Source organism: Epinephelus lanceolatus, chromosome 3 (assembly GCF_041903045.1).
Source record: "Epinephelus lanceolatus isolate andai-2023 chromosome 3, ASM4190304v1, whole genome shotgun sequence".
Taxonomy (NCBI): domain Eukaryota; kingdom Metazoa; phylum Chordata; class Actinopteri; order Perciformes; family Serranidae; genus Epinephelus; species Epinephelus lanceolatus.
The window spans coordinates 50,769,283-50,789,747 of NC_135736.1; the positions used below are offsets into that span (position 1 = coordinate 50,769,283).

The following is a 20,465-nucleotide window of genomic DNA, read 5'->3' on the forward strand; positions in this document are numbered from 1 at the left end:
AGTCCAATTCGTTTACTTTTGTTGTAGACTGAAAACATTTGGGTTTGACATCAAAAGATGAATATGAGACAAGAGATCAACATTTCAGCTTTTATTTCCAGGTATTTACATCTGGATCTGATACACAACTTAGAAGATAGCATTATTTGTAATGGAACACAAAATTTTTAGGTGAGCAAAAGTATTGGAACATATAAACTTAAAATAGATTAAAGTGAATGAGACTTAATATTTAGTTGCAAATCCTTTGCTTTCAATAACTGCATCAAGCCTGTGACCCACTGACATCACCAAACTTTTGCATTCTTCTTTTGTGATGCTTTTCCAGGCTTTCACCGCAGCCTCTTTCAGTTGTTGTTTGTTTTGGGGGGTTACTCCCTTCAGTCTCCTCTTCAGCAGGTAAAATGCATGCTCTATTGGGTTTAAGTCTGGAGACTGACTTGGCCAGTCTAAAACCTTCCACTTCTTGCCCCTGATGAACTCCTTTGTTGTTTTGGCAGTGTGTTTTGGGTCGTTATCTTGCTGCATGATGAAGGATCTCCCAATCAGTTTGGTTGGATCTTTCTTTAAATTAGCAGACAAAATGTTTCTGTAGACTTCTGAGTTCATTTTGCTGCTGCCATCATGTGTTACATCATCAATGAAGATGAAAGAGTCCGTCCCAGAAGAAGCCATGCAAGCCCAAGCCATGACATTACCTCCACCGTGTTTCACAGATGAGCTTGTATGTTTGGGATCATGAGCAGATCCCTTCTTTCTCCAAACTTTCGCCTTTCCATCACTTTGGAAAAAGTTAATCTTTGTCTCATCAGTCCATAAAACTTTTTCCCAGAATTTCTGAGGCTCATCTCTGTACCTTTTGGCAAATTCCAGCCTGGCCTTCCTATTCTTCTTGCTAATGGGTGGTTTGCATCTTCTGGTGTAGCCTCTGTACTTTTGTTCATGAAGTCTTCTGTGAACAGTAGATTGTGATACCTTCACTCCTGCCCTCTGGAGGTTGTTGCTGATGTCACTAACAGTTGTTTTAGGGTCTTTCTTTACAGCTCTCACAATGTTTCTGTCATCAACTGCTGATGTTTTCCTTGGTGTACCTGTTCGACGTCTGTTGCTTAGTACACCAGTGGTTTCTTTCTTCTTCAGGACATTCCAAATGGTTGTACTGGCTATGGCCAATGTTTGTGCAATGGCTCTGATTGATTGTCCATCTTCTCTCAGATTCACAATTGCTTCTTTTTCACCCATAGACAGCTCTCTGGTTTTCATGTTGGTTCCACCTCTAAATGCAGTCTGCACAGGCAAAACCTATCGTACCCAATCTGAAACTGAGCTCAGACATTCAGTGCTATTTATTGTTTGAATAATCAATGTAATTGGGAGACACCTGGGCAACAAAACACACCTGTCAGTCACATGTTCCAATACTTTTGCTCTCATGAAAAATGGGTGGGTTCAAACAAAAGGTGCTATCTTCTAAGTTGTGTATCAGATCCAGATGTAAATACCTGGAAATAAAAGCTGAAATGTTGATCTCTTGTCCCATATTCATCTTTTGATGTCAAACCCAAATATTTTCAGTCTACAACAAAAATAAAGGAATTGGCCTCACTGTTCCAATACTTTTGGAGGGCTCTGTATCTACCAAGTTTAGTAAAAATCCATATGGCGGTTAGGCCTAGATAAGAAATGAGCTCTCTAGCGCCCCCATTTTGTTTGATGGGGTCAATAATGGAGGGGTCCCCTCAGATTATGTGTGGTCATATGCCTACAAAGTTGCGTGGTGATGGGTGAAACCCTTGAGATGTTATACACCTTTATGTGATGAGCCACGCCCTCCGCAATATTCATTGCCTTATAGAAGCTCAGTTTTCCAACTTTTGCCAAGAGGGAACTTTAGATATTGGTCCCTAGATTATGTTCACCCAGTTTCATGCAGATCGCTCAAACTTCCTAGGAAGAGATCCATTTGAAGTGTTTTTCAAAACATTCAAAATGGCAGAAAATCTATATAAGCGGAAGTTATGGGTTCTTGAGGCAAATGTGTTCCTCGTGAGGAGAGGCATCTCTGTGCAAAGTTTCATGTCTCTACCACATACGGGGCATGAGATATGCCCATTCAAAGTTTGACATTTCAATGGGTTGCTATAGCGCCCCCCTTTGGCCAATTGATGTAATATTGCTTCATTGGCATCCTCCCATGACCCTCTACCACTGTGCCAAATTTCACATGGATTGACCAAGTCAGTGAGGAGAAAAACGTGGAACACACACACACACACACACACACACACACACAGAGTTTTCCTCATTATATAGTGAGATAAAATAGATGAATAATCCATGTTTAACTATAGATTGAGTGTAACACTTTGTAGGATACTTCTTTCACTTTATTACTAATGCCATATTTATTTAAAACACCACAGGCTGTAGTTCGCTGATAATAGACGACCAGAAGGATCTTGCTGCAGGGGCTGTAGTATAGTTCAGTGGTGTGTGATGTGTGTGTTACTGCAGGGTTTATCTTGAACATTGATATCTCCAATAACAATGTGCTGAGAGCTAAATGAGTTGGTTTCTGTGAGGTTACAGTTCTTTAAGAACAGAGGAGAACCAGCAGGAGCTGCACTGAAGATAACAGCATATTCTTTAAGTGTGATTGTTATCTTGAATTTGTGAACAAGTTCTGAGTATGACACTAACATCATTTTCATTTAATAGATTAATTCTGTTGTGACACCATGAGCCTTAAAACAGGGATTTTCTTTTGTGTAGAATGTCCTTGTTGTTCTGATGTAGTACCTTATAAACTAATAACCACGCTAGGAGAGCTTGTTTGTGAGAATTAGAAACTAAGTGGGATTTATCAGTGGAGAAATTACATTTGAATAAAAAATCAATGCCACCAATCGAATTAAATAAATCAGATGGGAAAGCATGCATATATTGTTGGGATTCTTTAGGAACTCAATAAGCCACTTCACTTTACATGTATTATTTAATTTTATCTTAGTCAGAGAGAGTATATGCACTAAGGATATTGAACCGCTCTCAGTTTCTCTGCGCCCTCCCTACTTGCCTCGGGAATTCCCACAAATATTCATAACTGTCGTGTTCATTCATCCAAAAGCCTCACAGAGCTCTGCGTCAGATCTGATCCTGCAAACCGTGCAGAAGCTGCAATCACTGTGTCCTGAAGCTCCTAACTTCATTATGGGCGACTTTAACCTTTGCTTGCTGAACAAAACTATCAGGAACTTCTACAGATATGTTACCCGTCCCACCAGAAAGGGAAAGATATTGGATCAATGCTATGGCCAGATTAAAGGAGCCTACAAATGCATACCACTTCCCCCTCTAAGCCCAGTCGATCACAACTGCATTCATCTGATGCCCACATGTGGCACTTGCCTGCAGAGAAGGAAGGTGACCACCAGTAAGGTGAAAGTCTGGACGGAGTCCAAACTGGCACTGCAAGGCTGTCTGGACTGCACAGTGTGGGAGGACTTTACTGAATCATCTCAGGACTTAGATGAACTGAACTCACAGATGTTGTCAGCTCATACTGTGAGGATATTGTAACCCCCCAAAAGGAAGTGAAGATCTGTCCTAACAGTAAACCATGCATGAGCAAACATCTCAAACTCTTACTGAAAAGGGAAACTGGGCAATCTTTCTGCGCTTAACTCCCTCCAAAGGGAAATCAAACTTGAAATCAAGAGGGCCAAGCTGTGCTATAAACAAACAGTTGAAAACAAGTTGAGGAGCAACAACTTGGGCTCAGCTTGGGACAGTATTAGAACCATGACTGGACTAAATGACAAAGGAAAGAAAAGGGTGGCGCTAGAAGGCTTCACCTCAGACATGGCACTAGCACAGGAACTTAACAAATTTTACTCTAGATTTGATATCCATGATTTTAGTAGTGAAAAATGAACTTTTCTGAGCTCCAGTGATTTCACTCCCTCCTCTTCTGTTCAGGATGTTGTGAATACTTTTAAGCACTGCAAGATGAACACAAGCCCTGGCTCTGACCATATTGGCAGCCGTTTGCTGATCCACTGTGCCGACCAACTGGGCCCCGTCTTTAACCATATTTTGAATCTGTCACTCAGTCAACAGAGAGTTCCGACCTTGTGGAAACAATCCACAATTGTTCCCATCGCCAAAAACAGCTGCCCTAAATCCCTGAATGATTACAGACCAGTCGCCCTGACCTCACTAATAATGAAATCACTGGAAAAAGTCATAGAAAAGGAACTATTGGGCAAAACTGAACATCTTCTGGACCCTCTGCTATTTGCATGTCGCACCAACAGGGGGTGCAGGATGCCACCATCGCTCTTCTCAACCTCATACACAAGCATTTAGAGGGCAGCAAGAACCATGCCAGACTGTTATTTGTGGGCTTTTCCTCAGCGTCAATACGATTCAGCCCCACCTGCTGGTGGAAAAGCTCACCGAACATTTCAAGCTGGACTGTGACATTGTGGGTTGGATCTTGGACTTTCTCACTGACAGGTCTCAGAGGGTTAGAGTAAATGAGTACATATCCACACTGTCAAAAACATCAACTGGATCCCCACAAGGCTGCGTTCTCTCTCCTCTCCTTTATATCATGTACACAAATGACTGCCGTAGTAAATTTGACAACCATCACATTGTTAAATTTGCAGATGACACAGTTATTGTGAGCCTGTTAAATGACACTGAAATGTCCCATGGTCCCGTTTTAAATGAGTAAAGTGGTGCAGTGAAGCCTTTGTGGAACTGAATGTCACAAAAACAAAGGACGTGTGCATTGATTTTAGACGCAACCACCCTGCCCCTGTAAACACCACTGTAAACAGAGAAATTGTGGAGATTGCTGATTCGCACAAGTACCTGGGCATCATAATCGACAATGAAACTGACTTTTGAGAAAAACACCGACATGTTGATCAAGAAAAGCAGCGTCTGTTTTGTGTAAGGAAGTTGGCAAAGTTCCAGGTCGACAGATCTCTGATGACAATGTTTGATAGATCTTTTGTTGAGTCTGTTGTCACCTTTTCTTTTATTTGCTGGTTTGCATCACTCAATCTGAAACAGAAAAACTCATTAACCAAGATAACAAAAGTCAGCAGTAAAATCACTGGCACTTTCAGAACTGTACAATAACCAGCTATCAAGAAGGCAAAATCCATCATGTCCGACAGCACTCACCCCCTGCATTCAGAATTTAAGTTCCTGCCCTCTGGTTCCCGCCTCAGACAACCATTAGCCAAAACTAACATACAAATTCTCCTTCATACCCTCTGCCATCTCACTGCTTAACTCTGTACAGTACAGGTAGCATCATCATTAGCTCACATTTTATTCAAGTATGCGTTTTTATTTATTTAGTTACGACTGATTTGTAACTATGTGACTGTTGCCTTGTGTGTGTCAACCTTGTTGTTGTCATTGTTGTTTGTTGTTGTTGTTTTTTATTGCTACTGCGGCAGAATCAATTGCCCCTCGGGGACAAATAAAGGTCTTGAATCTTGAATCTTATTTCTTGATTTCTTTTTTGAAATAATGGGTTTTCCCTCCAAATATAGTCGTACAGTGTCTTATCCAGGTGTTTACAGCTTTTCACAGTCGCTTTGGTACATTTCTCGAATCATCCTCGACATTTGCAAAACAGTAAGTGCATTTCTCAAAACAATTCGTACAAATAGCAAAACACCATGGATTACCTGCAGAAGCCAGTCTCTTGCTCAAAATCCTTAGTTCATCTCTCAAAAGTAAATATCTGTGTCAGTGAACACTTCAGTGCCACCAGAATGACAAGTCCTTGTGTCATTGTGTACGGATAAGACAGTCAAATTGCTTAGTCATGTTGTCAATATAACAGTGTACTCTGGAGGGATGTTCTGAGGTAAACTATGGCTAAAGTTTTGATGAGAATTATTGTAAACTGTAAGTTACACCTTCGTGTATGTGGGAGATTGATTGAAGAGACTGGACAAGATTCACATTTACGCTTTTACTGTTTGTACTGTAATTTGTTGACAGACCATGTCATTGCGACACAGAAAGGAAAAGACAGCACTGCAGAGCACAAAGAAAAAAACAAAAAAACAAAATAGAAATGTGAACATACTGTAGGACAATCTCCATGGGGAAAACTGTATACATGCAGTGCTGTAGGAATTACAGTGCAGTCTATACACCTCCTGACGTTCCTGTCTGTTGGGCCACAAATTCTCATCCACATCACAACAAATATCTTCTCTTGCGATGCAGCGTGGAAAGAATCTTTTAGAGTGTCTTATCCAGCCTCTGCCGGCATCTGCTGTGATGTCATCACACGCTGCATCCATGGCAGCCAGAAGGGTCATCTGTGTATGTGGCTGGCGGTCATATACTTTCCATCTCCGTGCTGAGAAACATTCCTCAGTGGGGTTAAGGAATGGGGAGTAGGGTGAGAGGAACTCCATCAGCATCCTGTTGTGGGTCGCAACCATTGCCTGATGATGTTGGAGCGATGGAAACTGACATTGTCCCAAACTATCACGTACTTTGGCAAGTCATCTCCAATCTGACCCCTCTCTTGTTCAGGGATGAGATCCCTGTAGAGAGTGTCTCAGAAGGTGACAAGACGCTCTGTATTGTACGGCCCAATAATGGGAATATGCGTTAGCACACCATTCTCAGAGATAGCAGCACCCATGCTATGTTCCCGCCCCGTTGGCCTGGCACATCAACTGTAGCCCTGTGGCCGATGATATTTCGACCACGCCTTCTGCGTTCCGTTAGGTTGAAGCCAGCCTCATTCATGTCGATGAAGTTGTGCGGTGGTTCACTTGCCTCCAGTTCCATTATACGCTGTATCCAGAAGACACAACATTAGTTTTATGAATTACATGCATTTTCATTTTGGACAAGATACAGTTACATCAAATGTATACAGCACATATTGCATCTTCTTTTCTACAGCCACAGCAGATGTGTAAAGGTCACACTTACTGTACAGTATATCACTATACGATGTTGTACTGTTTACTGTGAGGTACAGTTACTGCATCCTCAAGGGTCCATTCTCAGACCACTTCTATTCAACATCTATATGCTACCCCTAGCCCAGATTATGGAACATCACAACATCTCCTATCATACGTATGCCGACAACACACACCTCTATATCTCAGTGTCATCACATGACTACAGTCCCTTACTCTCATTGAGTAACTGTATTCATCAAATCAATGACTGGATGTGCCAGAATTTTCTCCAGCTAAATCCAGAAAAGACAGAGGTATTAATTTTTGGCCCTAGAAATGAAAGGGCAAAGATCAGCGCTCACCTTGGCTCTATGTCATTGACAGCTACAAATCAAGCCAGAAATCTTGGTGTTATTATTGACTCAGACCTGAACTTCAACAGCCATTTAAAGTTTATTAGTAAATCTGCCTATTACCACCTGAAAAATATAGCTAGAATTAAGGGGTTTCTGTCTAAACAAGACATGGAAAAACGTATTCATGCATTCATTTTTAGTAGATTGGATTATTGCAATGGCTTATTTACAGGCCTTAACAAAAAATCAATCAGACAGCTGCAGCTGATTCAGAACGCGGCCGCCAGAGTCCTTACAAACACCAGGAAACTGGACCATATTACACCGGTCATTAAATCGCTACACTGACTTCCTGTGAGTCAAAGAATAGATTTTAAAATCTTACTGCTGGTCTACAAAGCCCTGAATGGTCTTGGACCAAAATACACGCTTGATCTACTGGTTCCCTACGAAGCATCCAGACCCCTTAGGTCATCTGGAACTGGTTTGTTGTGTGTTCCAAGAACAAGAACCAAGCAAGGTGAGGCAGCATTCAGTTATTATGCTCCTCACCTGTGGAACAAACTTCCTGTAGATCTGAGGTCTGCTCAAACTGTCAGCTCCTTTAAATCAGGGCTAAAAACACTATTGTTTACTGAAGCGTACTCTTAGATTAAATACTTACCTGCTGTATTCTACTGCCCGTACTTTTTAACTACACACTGCTGATTTATGCCTTTTATTATTCTACTTCTTTTCTTATCCTGACTGTTCAATGTATTGAGCCTGTTTTTATTTTATGTTACTGTGTTTTATTATTATCACTATCATTCTCAATTTCTATTTCCCTTTTTAATTGACTGTTTTTATTGTTTTAAATTGTGTCTTGTTGCTATTAATGTCTCTGTAAAGCACTTTGAATTACCTTGTGTTGAATTGTGCTATACAAATAAACTTGCCTTGCCTCATACATGTTTTACCTGTAGGCCTACAAACTGGTAGCAGCTCCTTCACTCTTTCACCATTTCTTTCAAATGGAACAGTGTACAGCTGCTTCATATTCATTTGGTGTCTTTTCAGCACCCTGTCAATGGTTGAGATGCTGACTGTTTGGATGTTTTCAAAGATGTTGCTGTCCTCTATAATGGCACTCTTTGTCTCCCTTAGTCTTATGGCATTGTCTTCTACAACCATGGTGCAAATAGCCTCCTCCTCCTCAGGACACCCTGTGAAGTTGTCTTGCAGTCCTATGTGGAAAAAATATAGTAATGCAAAACACAAAATTGAGTAAGATAAAATGTCACTGTATAAAGTATACTTACTGTATTTTGTAAAATGCAAGTGTAATACTGTAATATTGTATGAAGCATTACAGAAAGTATACAGTATTACAGTACAGTGCCTATTGTTAGATTACATACCTGTTCTGTCGACGAAAAGTCTGAATGATTGACGACACAGTTGTTCTCCCAACATTTGGCTGCACCCTTCGACCAGCCTCAGCCATTGTAAGCCCATGATTGAGAACTTGGTCTACAAGTGTGGCTCTTATCTCATAAGGAACGCGCATATGTCCTCGGCCTCTTCTGCCTCTTCCTCTGTTTTGCCTCCCAACTCCTCTGCCACACAGCCTCACTCCTCTTCCTCTTCTTCTTCTCTCTGGCTGTCCAATTCCTTGTCCTTCCATTGTCAGACATTGTAACATTGTGTTGTGCTCTGGCTATATATATACTTGCCAGCTGATGGTTCATGAGATGCACCTTTGAGCTATTTCAGAAAACTGGTTGATCATTGGTTGATCTAATGCTTCACATATTTCCCTTCGTTAGAGAAAGTCAAGATTCACCTGGGAGCAATTTATCAATTCAGGATAGATTTAGAAAAAAAGTCTCATGGAAATGTACAGTATAGAAATATGCTTGACATATTATGACAACTTGTTCAACCATTTTGCACGTAAAGACTTATGCGATGAACTAATGCCTAAATGTTGTGGGGGTGAGACCCATTATAATACATTTTGATCAACATGACATAAGCAATTGATAATGTAGGAAACAGCAGAGAATTGTACATAATAATTTGCATGGATGTACCAAAGCATTTGCAGCTTTTTTGATGTGAGACAATGATGTGAAGATTGAAGTAGTTTTGAGAATTTCAATTCTGACCTGAGAAATGTACCGACGCGACAGAGAAAAACTGTAATAACATTTGTTGGGACGTGAAGTGATGTAGATAGCCTTCTGTTTTTGATAACAATCCCTTCCAAATAAAGACATATCTCTTTCAAATCAATCACAAGTTCAATTTTGATTTCGTTTTTTCAATAATGGATCAAACCTGGCTTCACTTGGCTGTTCCACATCCTCCCAGAAAACAACCCCGAGGTAGGTTACCTTTCCTCTGATGGGAATCCCATGATGAGACAGATTTATCTAAGTTCATCTTTAACGCAGAAGGAAGCTCACCTTCTTGAGTGGGTTCTTTAAACATGACGAGGAGGACAGGGACAAGTTTAAGATGGAAAGTCTGATCAAACTCCCGTCAAACGGTCATTTGTTTTCTCTAAGGGATGTAATACATTCACTTATTTAAGCCAATCATATCTCCTTTTCACACAAGGCTCTAAGATCATTTATTTTTCTTGAATCTGCTGAAATATTGTCGAAGAAAGATTCAGTATGAGAGGGTGTAAAAGTTGAGGAATATAAATCTTGATCAAACTGAGGATCATCAGAGATTGTGCTGTTGATCATCAGTTTACTTACTGCTGCAAATTCTGCATTTCTTTTTATTCTAAACTAAAACAATATTCAGTATTTTTCTCACCTTGTTCAAGACATTTACATCTTGATCTAATAAAAGCACTTGTTTTTTTCTCATACATATTCTCTAATTGGCTTTGCAGTTTATTTAAATTCAGCATCTCTTCATTAGTTTAGTCATTACAGTTTTTTTTGCAGATTCAAAATAGTTTTGATAATCTCAGTTTCTTTCTGTTTTTTACAGTGTGCTATAAATTTACCTTACTTAAGTGTTAATGTCATATTTCATTAATTCCCCAAAGTGTCCATAAGGACCAGTCACATGTGCTTTATTCCAGTACTTATCGATAATAACATCAATTACCAACATCTGCTGTAGGTAACACACTGACTGTGGATAAACACCTCTCTCTCTCTCTCTCTCTCTCACACACACACACACACACACACACACACACACACCCCTCAAAAACTCTGACCTGTCCCTTTAAATCTTTATTACTGGTGTTCAGGCACAGTGAGGAAATTCGAGCGCTCCTTTAAGGATTCATTTTTATGAAATTAAAGTGTCAAAGAGAAAAAAGTAACGAGGAGTTAAAAACATGACGTCATATTGAACTTGTAATGAAAATTAATATGAGAGATGATAAAGACACTCAGTCAGCTGATCACTTTCCTTTTGGTTCTTTAATAAGAGAAAACATCGGCTACATCAGCGTTTGTTTGACCGAGCTGAACCTGAACGCATCCAACGTCCTCAGGGAGAATAAACCCAGAGCTCTGACTCACAGGCAGTCCTCCTCACCTGACTGACTGGAGAAGATCCAGGTTCATTGGTGGAGGAGTGATGGAGGAGTGGCGGAGGAGTGATAGAGGAGTGGCAGAAAAGTGATGGAGGAGTGATAGATATTTGGATATTTGATATTTTCCTGATCAGCTGTGAGGGTCTTAAGGACAGAGGGATGTCGTATGCTGTAAAGCCCTGTGAGGCAAATTGTGATTTGTGATATTGGGCTTTATAAATAAAATTGATTGATTGATTGATTGATTGAGAGGAGTGGTGGAGTAGTAATGGAGGAGTGATGGAGTGATAGAGGAGTGAGAGAGGAGTGGCGGAGGAGTGATGGAGGAGTGACGGAGGAGTCAGACAGCAGCTCAGTTTCATTAATGAATAAATAAAGCAGGAGTTATAATGTCTGAGTTGCAGCGCCTCCTGTCTACTGGAGGCAGTCAGTGCATACATGAAGCAGCAGGAGAAGTTTCAGTACATTCAGTAGTGATGTAGGACTGTAGTAGTGATGTAGGACTGCAGGAGTGATGTAGGACTGTAGTAGTGATGAAGGACTGCAGTGATGTAGGACTGCATTAGTAGTGATGTAGGACTACAGTGATGTAGGACTGTAGTAGTGATGTACAACTGCAGTAGTGATGTAGGACTGTAGTGATGTACAACTGCAGTAGTGATGTAGGACTGCAGTGATGTAGGACTGCAGTAGTGATGTAGGACTGTAGTAGTGATGTAGAACTATAGTAGTGATGTAGGACTGTAGTAGTGATGTAGGACTGCAGTGATGTAGGACTGCATTAGTAGTGATGTAGAACTGCAGTGATGTAGGACTGTAGTAGTGATGTAGGACTGTAGTGATGTAGGACTGTAGTAGTGATGTAGGACTGTAGTGATGTACGACTGTAGTAGTGATGTAGGACTGCAGTAGTGATGTAGGACTGTAGTAGTGACGTACGACTGTAGTAGTGATGTAGGACTGCAGTGATGTAGGACCGCAGTAGTGATGTAGGACTGCATTAGTAGTGATGTAGGACTGCAGTGATGTAGGACTGTAGTAGTGATGTAGGACTGCAGTAGTGATGTAGGACTGCAGTGATGTAGGACTGTAGTAGTGATGTAGGACTGCAGTAGTGATGTAGGACTACAGTGATGTAGGACTGTAGTAGTGATGTAGGACTGTAGTGATGTACGACTGTAGTAGTGATGTAGAACTGCAGTGATGTAGGACTGTAGTAGTGATGTAGGACTGCAGTGATGTAGGACTGTAGTAGTGATGTAGGACTTCAGTGATGTACGACTGTAGTAGTGATGTAGAACTGCAGTGATGTAGGACTGCAGTGATGTAGGACCGTAGTAGTGATGTAGAACTGCAGTGATGTAGGACTGTAGTAGTGATGTAGAAATGCAGTGATGTAGGACTGTAGTAGTGATGTAGAACTGCAGTGATGTAGGACTGTAGTAGTGATGTAGAACTGCAGTGATGTAGGACTGCAGTAGTGATGTAGAACTGCAGTGATGTACGACTGTAGTAGCGATGTACGACTGTAGTAGTGATGTAGGACTGCAACGATGTAGGACTGCAGTAGTGATGTAGGACTGCAGTGATGTAGGACTGTAGTAGTGATGTAGGACTACAGTGATGTACGACTGTAGTAGTGATGTAGAACTGCAGTGATGTAGGACTGCAGTAGTGATGTAGGACTGTAGTAGTGATGTAGGACTGCAGTAGTGATGTAGGACTGTAGTAGTGATGTAGGACTACAGTGATGTAGGACTGTAGTAGTGATATAGGACTGCAGTGATGAAGGACTGTAGTAGTGATGTAGGACTACAGTGATGTAGGACTGCAGTAGTGATGTAGGACTATAGTAGTGATGTAGGACTGCAGTAGTGATGTAGGACTATAGTAGTGATGTAGGACTGTAGTAGTGATGTAGGACTGCAGTGATGTAGGACTGCAGTAGTGATGTAGAACTGCAGTAGTGATGTAGGACTATAGTAGTGATGTAGGACTGTAGTAGTGATGTAGGACTGTAGTAGTGATGTAGGACTGCAGTGATGTAGGACTGCAGTGATGTAGAACTGCAGTAGTGATGTAGGACTATAGTAGTGATGTAGGACTATAGTAGTGATGTAGGACTGTAGTGATGTAGGACTGCAGTGATGTAGGACTGTAGTAGTGATGTAGGACTGCAGTAGTGATGTAGAACTGCAGTAGTGATGTAGGACTGCAGTGATGTAGGACTGTAGTAGTGATGTAGAACTGCAGTGATGTAGGACTGTAGTAGTGATGTAGGACTGCAGTGATGTATGACTGTAGTAGTGATGTAGAACTGCAGTGATGTAGGACTGTAGTAGTGATGTAGGACTGTAGTGATGTAGGACTGTAGTAGTGATGTAGGACTGTAGTAGTGATGTAGAACTGCAGTGATGTAGGACTGTAGTAGTGATGTAGAACTGCAGTGATGTAGGACTGTAGTAGTGATGTAGGACTGCAGTGATGTAGGACTGTAGTAGTGATGTAGAACTGCAGTGATGTAGGACTGTAGTAGTGATGTAGGACTGTAGTAGTGATGTAGGACTGCAGTGCTGTACAGTAAGAGTGTGGTTGGGCTGCAGTGTAACAGTCAGGTCGGTTGTTGTCTTCCTGTTGGAGGCACTTTGACTGAGGAGTCTTCAGCCACACATGGTCATGCAGAGCCACTGAGGAAACACAACAACAGTCACTTCATTACAATCACACTTCTTATTTCATCACTTTTATTCTGAAAAACCTTCCTTCCTGTTTCCTCCACAAACACAGAGGGTGAGGACAGACAGTTGATCTGAAGTATGTCAGAGGCGGCCATGACGCTCAGAGCTGATGAAGGAATGGAGCTTCAATGTTTCCTCTCTTATGTCCTTCAGCATAGGATGCATCAGAGCATCCTTAACCTAAGGAGACGCAGTAATGTCCCAGAATTCTCTGTAGCAGCAACATTTAAAGCGGCGCACCATTCAGCCGTTCACAAAAACAAACAATATGCCTCCCATTCATGGATGTAACCAGAGACGGCTGCTATAAATGGGCTAGCAGGGTTAAGCCCTGCCTATCTTTTACAATAAAGATGAGAAAATTATTAAATTAAAGAAAATAATAAAATATTAGTTATTGAACCTTAGAACTGATTGTATTTGGTGGAACCGACGGCAGCAACAGCACTAAAATAGTCACAAAAACACAGGATTTATCTAAATGGGCAGATTTTTACAGCCCATACTCCTCGAATCAGCTTCCAATAATTGTTGTCACATCGTGAGTGACAGGTGTCGTGACAAGCCCCCTTGATTTACTGTCCAGTTGGGCTAAATTAATTCAGCCCAGGCCACTGACTGTTGGCCAGTGACAGTGTGTGCAAGTACAGTGAGGGCCTGCCCGCTGTTACTGTGGTGGGAGAGTGAGCATTGAGTCTTGCGAATTGCGTTAGCATCATGCTGAACGAGGTGGATTAATTTAAATGCTGTTTATCGAGCGGGACCTCATCCAAAAATCATCGGACTTAAATGACTTGGTGATTAACCTGTTTGCATCCCGGACAGGCCGTCGATGTGAGCTTCTCTTCAAATAAGGTAGGCCCAAGCCCTAACCTCTCATTAGAGGAGCATTACATAATAGTCAGTGTGTCTATGTGTGTGTGTGTGTGCGTGATCAGTATAGGCCATAGGCCTAATGCGTTAGCCCTCCCACCCAATTTCACCACGAGCTGCTACTGGATGTAACAGTTATTTTCATCCAGTCATACGAACCAGGATTCATGTGATAAATGTGAGTCGGCTGGAGGGTGAGGAACCGTTCTCCACATGATGTCCGCCTGGTTTCACTTTGTGATCGATAGGCTACAAGCGTCAAACTCTGAGACTGAAACGCAGTTCCTCTAACGTCCACTAGAGGCTGTCTCCCAGAGTGAGTGCGTCCCCACAGAGCTCCATGTTAACAAGTAGAAATCAACATGTTTCCAGCCTGTTTGGTCTGGAGATCATTTCAACGTTCATCACAACTGAAGTTCAACAGAACTCAGCTGTGAACATTTTATTTTAGTTTTTTTAATATTTTTTTGTAAGTACAATTTTTAATGGTTTTAAGCCTGTTTTTGCTAGCAAAGATTAGCATTAACACAGTTAGCCATAGCTGTAAAAGCACCATGCTAACCAAGCTATCAGCTAGCGTTAGCTCCGCCCTCTCATCTCACCCACAGACTGTATTACATTAACAGACACAGTCACCATGACGTCACAGATTAGTTTGTGGACTCTAGTTTGGCTTGTTGGATGTTGCCATCTTGGATTTCTGGAGCCAGAAGTGACAATATTTGGACAAGAGGGTGGAGCTAATGCTAACTGCTAGCTTGGTTAGCACGGTGTATTTAAAGCTATGGTTTGCTGTAATAATGCTATTGCTAATATTCACTGACAAAAACCAGGCTTCAAACCATCAAAACAAAATGTACTTAGCATAAAAACTGAACCTTGACTCGTTGGAGAGTCTTTAGTTCAACCGAACGCTCAACGCCACCATGTGAACATTTGAAACTGTAGAACACAGACTTCTTCCAAAACTCCAAAAACTCAGTGAAACATAGTGAGGTGGTGACCTGAGGAGGCCTGCAGACACTACTCAGGGCTTAACACCAACTGGGGACGTGTTTCAGGGTAACAACAACGACGATAATGATGATGATGATGATAATTATATTGGTACCTCAGCAATGTTCAGCTCTGCTCTTCCTGTCCCGTCTCTGTCCAGCTCCTGGAAGGCCTCTGAGGACAAACACCACAGAAGAAGAACCATGTTAACGTGAGGCTCTGTGCTGTGTTCAGGTCGTATTGTACAAACCATCGTTGTCCACAGCAGAGTGGGGAAAAAGTACAAGCACTCTGATCTTTTACTGCAGTAAAAGTACTAATAACACAGTGCAAAAGTACTCTGTTACGAGTATCATCATCATGTACTTAAAGTACGTGCAGTAACAGTACTCCTTCAGCAGAATACTCTACATGATGTAACTGATGTATGAATGTGATGATCAGCTGCTGAAGGTGGAGCTCATGTTAACGACTTTATATCCTGCTGAGTGGATTCATCTCTAATGACACATCAGCACTGATTATTGATTATATTTTGTATCAATAATCTAAAGTAATCAGAGTAATGTAGTGCAGTATAAAGTCCAGTACTCTTAGCAGAAGTAGTATAAAGCAGTAGAGAGCACGTTAAAGGTGTACTGGGGTAGATTAAGTTGTGGTTTGTCCCCGTTTGTCTCTGACAGTCAGCAGAACGCCGTCTGTCTGATGTGGAACACAGTGAAGGAGAACGTACTGAACATGGCCTCCAGTTTGACCAGGCAGCAGGTGAAGTTGTCGAAGTCGATGATCTCGTTGTCAGCGTATCGAGCGACCAGCATCTGATACAGCTTCCTGTTCAGTTTGAAGCCTGCGGACGACAGCAGAGCTCACAGGTTAGCTTCAGGAAACCGATGGGTACTGCTGTGACATCACCATCAACGAGACTCACCCGCGTTCTCCAACGCCAGGCGCATCTCGTAGGAGCTCATACATCCTGATTTATCCAGATCGAACTCTCTGAAGATCGCCTGCACCAAGATTCAAAGATTTGACAGAACATGAGAAACAAGACTACAATACCCATGAGCCTCTGCTGCTGTTGTCATTTAAACTGCTCACTGTTGGATCAGAGGCCTCATAGAGTGCTGCAGCAGTGAGTTAGCATGTTAGCATGTTAGCACTTCCTGTTCCCTCGTTACGAAGTCCGTGTGTTTTTGGTTACATGTCTGAAATAAGTTCACCTTTTGTTCTACGTCAGTAAACGCCACGCTATGATCTCAGAAGCTTTTATGGTTCTTAAAGAAATGAGGAACATGAGAACATGAAGACAGTGAGATTATGAGGTAGATGACAACATGAGGAACATGAGACCAAGAGGAAGAGAACAACTTGTGAAACATGAGAACAGAACATGAGGAACATAAGAACATGAGAAAATAAGAACGAATGTGACAACATGGGAAACTAAAGAACAAGAGGACAATGACAACATGAAGACCATGAGATTATGAGGTAGACGACAACATGAGGAACATAAGAACAAGAGCACGATGAGAACATGAACTGTTACTAGAGGAACAGTTCATGTTCTCATTCAGACAGCAGAACATCAGAAGGTTCCACCTGCTGTCGGTGAACATCAGGTGTGAATGAATCACCATCACGAACTGACATGAGCGTCAAACTGCTGAACTGGAGTCGACGTTCTGTTTGGTAATGTTCCTCCTTTGAACACGCTGAAACTGATGCAGAACTTACCAGCCACTTCCTGATCTTGTTCCAAAGAATCTGAAACTCCAGCAGACCGAGTCGAGCGCTGCCGTCTTTCTGAGCTCGAGTCAAGGTCGACACCTTTTAACAAGAGAAGATGACGGACCAGCAGAACAAAGTCTTTTACTGCAAACTGTTGTACAGAGTTTGTTCCAGCATCAGTCACCTGTCAGGTCTCTGAACAACATCTGAAGGAGAGTGAGTTCCTGAATCCAGACCTGCTGGTTCAGACACAGTCAGCCTTCTGTCTCTGGTTCCTGTCGCATCGAGTTCGGTCATCTGATCATTTAAATGTAACGATGTGGCTGCTCATCTAACGTGTTAACGTTTTCTATTTCAGTCACTGAGTGTCTTCATGTCTGATGTACTCCAACCAATCACTACAGACCAACGTCATTTCCAGTCCGCACTGATGCGTCGCCATGGCAACATGCTGGTGGAGCGGAACAGAATAAAGGAAAAACAAACTGTGATACTGAGGAGACATGACAGCATCTGTCTTTAAAGGGACAGTGTGTCGTGTTTTCAGTTGTTTATTGGCAAAAATCGATGTCTGCATTCATAAACATGTCATCACTGGTGTTTCATTACCTCCACCAATAATCTGACTTATTCTTGTAAAAGGAGAATTTCAGATTTGTTTGTACATTGTGCGGGTAAGTCTTCTGGAGGGTTCCATAACATTTTGCCATCTTGAAAATACCTCCGCCAGCGAGGGACATACAGCCCCACCTTAGGCCAGCGCTGCGTGACTGAGGAGCCGAAGGAGAGGAGCAAGAGGCGCTTCACTACGACCCCGGCACTACTGCAGCATAACACAGTCCCACTCTCTGAGCATAATACAGGATCATGCACATGCAGCATCACGGGAGACGGAATCCTCGTTGCCAAGAAAGCGCAAAGGGAATCAAAAAGGCAACGTGAGCGGCGAATTCAAAAAATGAGGGTCAACATCGGGGCAGCCTTTCCCAGGTGGAGAGAGCTGCTGAAGGAGAAAGGTAATGCAGTCACAGGCCAGTGATGTGAGGAGAGGGATGAGGTGTGTGAGGTTGAGCCACTTGTCAGTCGTCAAAAGACCAGACATGATTGGTTTGTTTGGATTTACACCCGCCCCAACAGTCCTACGCTGTAAACACAGCCAGCATGGTGAGGAGGGGGTTTGTCACCTGGTGTCACGTGTGTCTGTGTAGGAGCCTGAATGAATACTCCATGAAGTATCGGATGACATGGTTTCATGAATGTTATCACAGCTTTTTGGTACACAGCAGCTACCGTTGTTGCAATACGCATTTGAAACAGTGAGGCGCTAGAGTGCGCTATGTGTTTGAATGCAATATATGATTTCAACATTAGATGGGAGACATTCCTGCACACTGAGGCTTTAACACAGCGCTTGCCGCCTCATTGGTCGTTTTTTAGTGTCACGATGCCAGGCCAATCAGCTGACATGGTGGAGTGGGGGGAGTCAAAGGTCAGAGTCAGATGTAACAGAGCAAACAGGAACAGATCAGAAAACAAGAATGTTTCATGGTGAAATATGAGAACACACACGCCAACCTGTCAGAGGGAAACAGAAAACTTCCTGTTGGACTCTAAGAAAAATAAACAGACAGTAATCAAGAGAACCAATAAAACCAGCAGAACCAACAGAACCAGCAGAGTGAGGATACGTCCATGAGGCTGACCATGCTTCTACAGGACTCCATACTGAAACCATCAGTCTGCAGGTCTCTGTCTGTAAACAACCACAGAAGAAGAACACTCGTTACTCGATGAGACGTTGTCGTTCCCTCAAACATCACACTCTTTATCATTATTAATTATTCTTTGTTTGCTGGAGGTGCTAACTTACATCCTACAGATGATTTGAACTCAACTTTAAATATTTAAAACAGAGTTAAATATTTTTAACAGAACCAGATTCAGAACCAGAATGCCTTTCATAATCACCGTTTCATTATAAAGCACAACGACAGCAGAAACTCTTGAGAATAAAGCAATGACGTTCAGTCAGTAAATGTGTTTATGAATCACGAGACTTTGATGGCGAGTAAACAGAGCTGATGGCAGGATGCGGGGCTTCAACAGGACTCACAAACCTCCATCAGATAAATGATAGCTAAAAAACACACAGTCACATGATGGTTCATGTTGGGACACGTCTGTGCATCTCTCTGACATCTGTTAATAAAAGAGTTCTGATGATGTGGACTGAAAATCAAATCATGCAGATTTTAGAGACACTGACCCCGAACCTGAGAGACTTCATTCACCCACAGACGTCACAGGACTTCAGAGAGATATATGACAGCTCATTAGGCCGATAACTGATATCGATACATCCGCATTTTCTCACCAAATGTCAGTGACCATCATCATCAAGTCTCTGCTGTAGATGAATTAACATCATATCATACACACAGACTGTGATGGTGACTGAGACATGAAACACTGTTCAGTGTCTGTAATATTCACTCAGTGTGCTAAAGAAGAAAAATAGCGTTGGCTGATTCTGATGGTTGATTGTAAAGAGTGCACTGCTGATGTGCTGATGTCACGGTGCATCTCCACAGACAAGTTTCCTCTTTGTGTCTTTGTGATTATTTTATTCTTCAGTGACTTGAAAACATCAGAACTTACGTTTGGACACGACTCGGTTGAGGAGCGTCCTGAGCTCTCGCACTGAGATCTCCATGTCCTAATGAGACACAACACATTTATCAAATATCATGGATCATCATTACACACACACACACACACACACACACACACACACACACACGTGTCCCAGTCTCCAAAAGTAGATCAGGAGCCAGAGCCTTCAGCTATCAGGCTCCTCTCCTGTGGAATCATCTTCCTGTTATGGTCCGGGAGGCAGACACCGTCTCCACATTTAAGACTAGACTTAAGACTTTCCTCTTTGATAAAGCTTATAGTTAGGGCTGGCTCAGGCTTGCCCTGTACCAGCCCCTAGTTAGGCTGACTTAGGCCTAGTCTGCCGGAGGACCCCCTATAATACACCGGGCACCTTCTCTCTCTCTCTCTCTCTCTCTCTCTCTCTCCTGTCCTATTACTACATGTCACTAACTGGGCTCTACTGCATGTCACTAACTGGGCTCTACTACATGTCACTAACTGGGCTCTACTGCATGTCACTAACTGGACTCTACTGCATGTCACTAACTGGGCTCTACTACATGTCACTAACTGGGCTCTACTGCATGTCACTAACTGGACTCTA

The 20,465-nt window shown here is 42.2% G+C and overlaps 1 protein-coding gene across 2 annotated transcripts in view; it reads right to left on the reverse strand.

Moving 5' to 3' along the window:
- Positions 1-10,733: 10,733 nt before the first annotated feature.
- Positions 10,734-20,465, reverse strand: part of LOC117255601 (calpain-1 catalytic subunit) — a 45,412-nt gene continuing 35,680 nt past the window's right edge. For both annotated transcript variants that reach the window (XM_078166572.1, XM_078166571.1), the window contains 7 exons: positions 19,865-19,922; positions 18,895-18,959; positions 17,213-17,281; positions 16,404-16,482; positions 16,209-16,322; positions 15,591-15,649; positions 10,734-13,555 (listed from right to left, as the gene is read on the reverse strand). In XM_078166572.1, coding sequence (XP_078022698.1) covers positions 13,529-13,555; positions 15,591-15,649; positions 16,209-16,322; positions 16,404-16,482; positions 17,213-17,281; positions 18,895-18,959; positions 19,865-19,922 — 471 coding nt within the window. In that variant the 3' untranslated portion in view covers positions 10,734-13,528. The remainder of the gene's footprint in view (positions 13,556-15,590; positions 15,650-16,208; positions 16,323-16,403; positions 16,483-17,212; positions 17,282-18,894; positions 18,960-19,864; positions 19,923-20,465) is intronic.